Source organism: Corapipo altera, unplaced genomic scaffold, assembly GCF_003945725.1.
Source record: "Corapipo altera isolate COAL_440 unplaced genomic scaffold, ASM394572v1 67, whole genome shotgun sequence".
Lineage (NCBI taxonomy): Eukaryota > Metazoa > Chordata > Aves > Passeriformes > Pipridae > Corapipo > Corapipo altera.
This window is the reverse complement of record NW_020884906.1, coordinates 9216108-9223947: the sequence shown is the minus strand read 5'-3', so window position 1 is coordinate 9223947 and position 7840 is coordinate 9216108. Positions and strand designations below refer to the sequence as shown.

Sequence of the window (7840 nt, the reverse complement as noted above, 5' to 3'; positions counted from 1 at the left end):
GGGTGCTGGAGCGTGGGGCTGTGCACACCAGTACCTGCTCCCTGCCAATCTCCACTGGCTCCTCGAAGACAGTCCAGACAACGACCTCGCTGCAGTCGGGGGTGGTGAGGGAGCCCTGGTAGCGGTAGTACCCGGAGAGCTGGCTGGCCCGCGGCAGCAGTGTGCTCAGACGGAAGGTGGAGGCCAAATCCACGGACTCCCCTGTGGGGCAAGACATGGCCACTCAGCCCATCCCGTGTCAGGGATGTGGTGGGGACAGTGGGGCCACCTCCATCAGTTTCCCTTCAGCCAGGTTCCCCCCACAGCTTTCTGGGCCACAATCCTGCCCTCCCACACCAGGGTCTCTTCCTTTCTGCCATCCCACACCAGGGTCTCTCTTTTCTGCCCTGCCCCGATGAGGAGGTGACTCACCAGCATGGGAGACGTTTCTCAGCCCCACCACGATGGTGTTGTAGTTGGTGTTAGGGGTTTCAGAGACCTGCAGGTGGGGAGAAGAAGCATCTAAGGCAGGCAGGGCAGAGCTGCATCATCCTGTCCTGCTGAGCACCCGCAGGCAGAGCCTGCTCCACCCCACATTGTTGCAGAGCAGCAGGAAAGGGTTCCCAGCCCACACCCTCTTGCACAAAGTCAGTGGGGGGCCCTGGCACCTTTCATCACTGAGGTTCCTCAGCACCTCCTGGCCTTGACCCCGCCTTCCTGCCCCTTCTTGCTCCCACAGGGCACCTGTACAAAGCTCTCCTGGCTGCACCATCAACACCCTGTTTCTGGGAGGCCCCTCTTCCCAGCAGCATGAGCCCCTGCAGACCCACCTGGTAGAAGAAGCCGAGGACAGCCAGCCCGTTGGGATGCCCCTTGGCCTCTGCCAGTGTCTGGTACTTGACATTCATGTGGACGATGTGCAGCTGAGGAAAGCACAGAGGAGCCAATCGTGGACAACTGCCCCTGGCCAACATCCTGGCAGCAGGGCCCTCTCCTATTGATCCTTCTGGCCAGCCTGGGGTGACCAGACACTGAGTCAACTACTCCCCGAAAAGCCCTCCTTGTCCCACTGGCACATCTGTGGGATGGCTGCTTGGAGGATCAAAGCACCCCAATGAAGTGATCATCCTTTGAAGGGTGTGCAAAACGGGGCCAGCAGTCCCAGGGTGCTTATCAGCCACAAAACAAATTCTGCTTTCCTCTGGCAGATGATGAATATTTTAGAGGTGCAGAGCCTCTTTCACCCAGAAGGATCCCAATGTGCTTGGCACAGCACACTCCCACGTGCTCTCACTTGCATTCACTAACTCAATGTGTGGTCCTGGCAGGGCACAGAGCCCCCCAAACACTGCTGAGTGCCTTGGATGAGGCAGCTCAGCCCAAGCATGGTAAAGAAACACCTTGAGTCTCACGTCAACTGCTTTTTCACCTCCCAGGTGCCTCTGCAGGAGCACAGCTGAACCCATCGGTGCAGCGTCACAGAGTCCCATCACCTGCTGCATGGCAGCCCTGGGATGCCCCAGCACCACCCCTTCCCAGCACACCATGGATTTGGGCTACCCAGAGTGTGATGGGGGCTTTTTCTCACCTACCTCCATAGGGAGCTGGTGCCCATCAAGGGTGTGCTCAGAGCCATTCCCGGCTGGACTGCCCCAGTGAAAATGGAGCTGGAGCGCGCGGTACCTGCCAGGGAGGCCCCCACCACTGATGGTGATGTGCTCAGAGGCCGACTCACTCGCCAGGCTCAGCATCACTGCAAGGGCAGCAGGACAGGGTGAAAAGGTGGTTTAGGATGGGGGACACCTGGCACACCTGGGCTCTTCCTCCAGCACTAACACAAACCCACAGGGCAAGAGCTGCAAGAGGAGGGCAGGAGCACCCTGGAGTGGCAGCAGAGCCAAGCTCGGGATGGGATGGTGACCAGGGAGCCAGGACAGGGGAAGGTGCCCAGCTTCAGCACGCACCTGTGTGCCCATTGTTTGTCAGCTTCCACTTGCCAGGGGGAGCCTGGTCGTAGCCCTCAAAGAGGATGTCCCCGAGGCCACTGTCCCGCTGCAGCCGGTGCCTGTCGATGTTCACAGGGGACTGCTTGTTGCCACCACATGAGGCTTTCAGCTCCTTCCAGTGGCTGGGCCCTGCAGGGGAGGAGCAGGGGCACCATGGGCAGCCACAGAGCCACTGCCACCCCCAAGGGGTGACACAAGGCCACGGGTGGCTGTGTCCCCAGCCAGCCCTGCTGTCCCTGCCAGCCCAGTCATTCTCACTCACATCCCATGGAAGCTGCCCTCCTGCCCAGCAGAGCTTCCTCCCTATTGATGAGCAGGGGCTTATTGCAGCCTCATCCATAATTCAGCAGGATTTCCTCGAGGGGCCGGGGGTTATATTTAGTTGAGCAGCAGCATCCCTCCCTTCACTGGTGCTGGTGAAGGGCAGGCTTTTCTCCCAAACATTCTTCTGCTCGTCCCTGGGTTTCAGCACATCTTAGCCTACCCATGCTGGTTCTGTCCAGCTGTGACAGGTGACAGTGCATCCTGGCCACACAACTCATCCTGGGGTGAATCCTACACAGGGTCCTGTGTGACCACATGATGTCCATCAGCAGCTCCTGGGGTGAGGGGTCACGATGGCAGGAGCTGTGTGAGGACATGGCAACACTGGCAGCCAGCTGGACCCACTGCAAGCCCACAGTGCTGCCTGGGGGGCTATGAGCTGACATCCCCACAACTGCCACCATGGCCAGACCACTCACTTCATATTTGCTTGTCCCCATCATCCTGGCATCAGCTCTTCTTGCAACACTCGTTGCATCCACAACTGGGGGATGTAGCCAACTACCCTCCTGGTCACTGTTCCGGTGTGGCTGCCGTGACACCTCACTCCTTCACCTGGTGCAGCCCAGGCTGCAGATGGCACTGGGCACTGCCGGTACCTGGGCTCAGTCCCAGCCAGGTAACAGGAGCTCCCTCAGTGTCACCAACCCTGCCCACTCAGGGCACCTTCAGTCCCGAGGGAGCTCAGTGCATCCCTCTGCAGACACTGCTGGCTCTGCTCTGGCACACATTATGGCTGGGCAGCCTTTGGCCACAGCCGGGGTTTGGGGAACTGTTCCCCCAGCAGTGCCCCATGGTTCAGCTCTAACGTTTACCTTCCTCTTCAGCAGACAAAACCACAGACACTTGTGGACTGAGTCCACCCCCTGCCCTCCTGGGCTCAGCCCTGTCCCTTTATGTTCTCCTCTCATTACTCTGGCAACTTTTTGCCTGAAAGCCCTGGGAGCCACAGCCTGGCTGTGCCGGCGTCCCACTAGCTTTTTGGCATGGTGTTACTGAGTGGCCCCACAAATTACCTGGTGTGCTCATTAAGGGACCATTCCACATGGGCACACAGCTGGCTGAGGGCACACAGCCGGTTCCACGCTGCCCAAGCCGCTTCCCACCGGCCCCTCTCCCCTGCCAAAACCTGCCCTCACCACCCTGACAACATTAAACTGGGAAAGACCAATCCTTGGTCCAACAGGGATGAGTGGAGCCCAGCAACCCATACTCATGAGCCACGGGGCATGTAAACCCAAGAGCTATAAAACAGTTGGGCCGTAACAGCTGATTAAATGCTTGATGATCTTTAATTAACCTCTTACAAGCTATTTGCATGTTTTGAGACAAAATGCCCCCAGGTATACTTCTCTCCCCAGCCAGACAGGCAGACCTGCTGCCTCCCCAAAGGGAGCTGTCCCTTCTCCAGTCGGGCCCCTGAGCCTTCCAAGACCCTTGCTGCCTGTGCTGCACTGGAGTTTCCAATGGCATATTTTAAATCCAGAATTCCATTTGTTTCAGGTGAAAGGGGGAAAGCTGGTGCTGCCACAGGAGCACTGGTTGGGGTGAGGGGTGGGGCCAAGTCGCTCCGAGGGGCTTGGGTGTTTGTCAAGTCTCTACACCAGCATGCTCCAGTGTGAAGCTCCTCTAACCATTCCCATTTTGGAGAGATATGGGGGCATTTGCCCTTTTCCATGCCATGCTTCCCATTGCGACCCCTGATGCTGCCCAGGGTGCCCTTGGCCAGGCACTGTGGGGTCCAAGCCCCACAAAGCCCTGACAGCCCCACTCCCACACCTGGCACCACTTACCACACTGGGGGTCCTGCGAGTCGTAACACCACTGCCCTGCAGGAGAAAGGAGAGCTCAGGGCAGGTGACAGAGACAGGCACCCCTTCCCAAACCCACACAGGGCTGTGCCCAGCCCCCCAGCATTAAGGACATCCCTCACTGCAGCCTGGGGTCCCGCCGACACTTGTGTTCATCCCAGTTATTTTTGGCTGGTGTTTTCGCACCCTCCCTGCCTCCCCCAGCTACTCCACAGGGAAACCTCCCTCAGAATCACTGCTCCAAGGCAGCCAAGCCTTGCTGCTCGCTGTGCTCCCTTCCTAGCTACTGTGGAGCCATCCCCCCTACCCATCCTAGCAAGGCAGCCCCTCACCCACAGCAGATGCCTTGCAGCCCTACTGCAGCCGTGGGTGAGTGGGAGCCGAGGGGGCTGTGACAGCCCTTCCTGGTGCTCCCCATGGCTCCCGCAGGTGGGCTGGCAGCAGCAGGCAGTTGCTGGTGGCTGCAGCAGGCAGGCAGTGGGCAGGCCTGTGCCCACGCTGTGGGGGTGACGGCTTGTCCCATCACTCAGGACCACCTCAGCCAGAGCTGCGGAACTCCCACCAGCTGCCTGCGCTCAGAAGGGCTGTGGGCACTACCGGTGCAGTGACAAGTGCTGGCACAGCAGACACAGGGATACCAAGGGGATACTGAGAAAGCTGGAGCCCTGTTACTGCTCTGCTGCCTGCACATCTGCCCAGGATCATCAGCTCTGCAATGGAGCTGGGGACTGCACCCCTTCCCTCCTCAGCTCCCCATCCTGCTCCTCGCAACCAGGAGCAAACTGATGCTGCCCAGGGCCAGCCTACACAAACAGTCCCCGCTGATGGCCGAGGGGCCATGCCAGCAGGCCGGCTGCAGGGGAGCCAAGCCATGCTCTTGTGCCAGCCACGGCTGCTCTGACCAGCAGGACAAAGGCAGCCCTGCCTGCCTCCACCTGTGCTGCTCATGGCCCCAGCCTGTGGCACTGCATTCAAATTCTCACTACAGTGATACAAGAGACACCAGCCCCAGAGGAGAACTGGGAGCAGGACAGTGCAGGACTCAGACAGTCCATCCCCAGGGCAGGGATCTCGGGGTGCAGGGGAAAGCCGAACTCCTGGAAAATCCTCAGACCTGCATGCACCAGCCTTCGAGCATCCTCTGGCAGGAGCCAAGGTAGCACTGGCCAGCCCGAGCCTGGCCCAGATGCAGGTGAGCACCCAGCGCCTCAGCCCGGGACTGGCAGCCCCCGTTCGCTTGCAGCTTTCGTCCACAGTGCAGGTCTGAGGGGCGGATGGGCTGAGCCCAAGCCCCAGTGCCCCAAGGGGACTCTGGCCTGGCCAGCACAGAGCCCCGGGCGGGCTGAGACCTCCCGAGCCCAGCGGTGCCCAGGGACATTCTGCAGCGGGGAGGGGGGCAGTGGGAGCACAGAAGAGGGGTCCTGGGCCAGACCAGGTCCCCCAGTCCCTGCCTCCAACCTCCCCAGCCCGCATCATCCCCCACAGCGCGTGGGACGGCAATGGAATAAGCGGTGCCCTACGGGCCCCCAGCCCCACGCTCCCGTTCTCTCCCGCCGCAGGACCCCCGGCCCCGCTGCCCGGGGCGCAGCTCACCTCCCGCGGCCGCTCGCACGACGAGGGGCAGAGTCAGGAAAGTTATGCCGAGCCCGGTGGGGCCCATGGCGGCGGGGGCCAGCGGGGGGACCCCCGCACTGCCCCGTCCCGTCCCTCCGCAGTGCGCCCGGCGGGGCCGGTGCTGGGCTGGGGCAGGCGGCAGCGCTGGCAGCGCCCGCAGCCCGGGAGATGCTCGGCTCCAGCCTGGGCTCTGCTCTTACATATTCATCACCCGGGCTGAGTTTTTAACTCCTCGGCTGCTAGGAGGGAGCGGGGAGAGCCCGGCCCCCAGCCAGCCCCCCGCGCCCGCCAGGTCACTGCCTCCGGTGACAGGGACAGGGACAGGCGGGGAGCGGGGGCTGGCGGATCCCACGGGTGCAGCGCTGCCCGCCCCGCTCCCTGCCGAGGGGGTGCCGCCCGGTACCATCCCGCTCTGCATCCCTAAAGCTGGGGTTCAGCGGCATCCCCACTGCGCCCCATCCTACCCCCGCAGTGTGTGGGACTACAGATGAGATTCAGGGGGCTACCAGTAGGCAGAAGGGGCTGAGGGCACTAACTCTGCCCCATACCCTGCCCACTTCTTGCAGACACATGCTGTGGGACATACTCTTGCCCCCAGCTTTGGCAACGAGCCCCCAGCCAGCAGCGAGTCCTGCATCTCCCATGCCTGAGCATGGTGGCTCCCACCTGCTGAGGGGCAGGTGGTGCCATGGGGACCCACAGGTCAAACCCAGCTCAGACCTGCAAACAGAGGCCCCTGCCTGGGCAAAGCCCAGTGAGCACAGCCCAGTGAGCACCTCCTCAGTGCCCAGGCGGCCTCCACAGCCCCACTACAGGGGACCCTCAGCCCCTGGGCTCACCAAGGAGCCGCACTCTGGTGGGGCAGGATTCAGCCCTTTCCTCTCAGTGGGCACAGGGCTGCAGGACCCAGGCTCTCACAGCCACAGCCAGCCAGGGCAGAGGGACAGCACTGGGGCACAAGCCTTATGCACCCAGTGCAGGCGTCCTGTGCTGGTGGAGGCAGCTCTTCAGCTCCTCATCATGGAGTGAGCACACGCCGTTCCCATTGCACCTGTCCAGGAAGGTCCCACAGGAGCCAGGATTTCACCAATGGAGCTGTGGTCTCTCAGTAGGCAGGTAGGAAGGGAGTGAGAACACAGGAGCATGGTGTTGTCACATTCTCCTAAAATATCCCTGCCATCCTCAGGCAGCAGTGGAAAGGAGGCCACGGGACCCAGGCTGCAGCGCCCCTCACCGGCACTTGGCCCTGGCCGGGAGCTCTGTCGAGCCAGTGCCAGGATGAACAAACCCGAAAGCAGCGCGAGGGCAGCAGGAAGCAGCCTCCTGCTGCCGGCTTGGCCGGGAAGGGGCTCCGGCTCAGCAGAACTGCCTGGCTGCCATGTGCTACAAGGGGTTCATCCTCAGCAGGGGTTCTTTGGGGCACCCCTGTGACCCAAGGCAGCACCAGCCCCAGGCAGGTACCTGGGCAGCACCAAGCTGCATCTGGACCCCAGCAGAGGAGGGCAGCAGCACAGGTCTCCCTCGAGCTCCTCTGGATCTGCGCCATGGCTGACACTTGGCCCCCACTCCGGGGATGAGGTATTCTGCACCAGGTCTGCAGCCTGCTGCCCATTACTGCCAGGAAAGAGAGGAGCTGCTCTGGCACCTGTGAGACCAAAATCTCCATTGGAGACATGAGCCTGCCAAGTGGCACCTCTTCCACCCACCCATAGCGGGACAGCCTGTATTGCCAGGCAGTGAAGGAGAAGCCCAAGACCCTTAGGGTCAGGAGCTGATGAGACCCCCCACCCCATAGCTATTGCTCCCCAGAACACTTTTTTAGGATTTCAGGCTTCTCTGGTGGTGATTTCTAGCAAGGAGGGCAGGAGCAGAGTGGGGCTCAGCACAGCCCCGACGAGAGGCAGGAGCGGAGCGAGGAAGCAGAGGGGTCTGCAAGGCATGTGGAAAGACAGCAGCAGCACTGAGGTGCTGTGCCACACCCTGCTCCCACCCATCCCCACTGCCCCGCTCCCCAGGGTGCACCGCTGGCTGCCCGCACCCGTGCCAGGCAGGAGCAACCTCCAGTTTCTATAGGAACCAGATCAAACCTTGAAATTGCTGATGTGT

General features: G+C 61.6%; 1 protein-coding gene across 1 annotated transcript; it reads right to left on the bottom strand.

Annotated features, from left to right (window-relative positions):
- Nucleotides 1-6: 6 nt before the first annotated feature.
- On the bottom strand, nucleotides 7-5908 carry LOC113951324 (carbonic anhydrase 15-like; the record flags this gene model as incomplete). Its single annotated transcript, XM_027652187.1, has 7 exons — nucleotides 5714-5908; nucleotides 4103-4138; nucleotides 1944-2114; nucleotides 1572-1732; nucleotides 810-902; nucleotides 412-478; nucleotides 7-201 (listed from the first exon to the last, which is right to left on the bottom strand). Coding segments are annotated over exons 1-7 (790 nt in total), but the record flags the coding sequence as incomplete, so codon positions are not given.
- Nucleotides 5909-7840: the final 1932 nt, after the last annotated feature.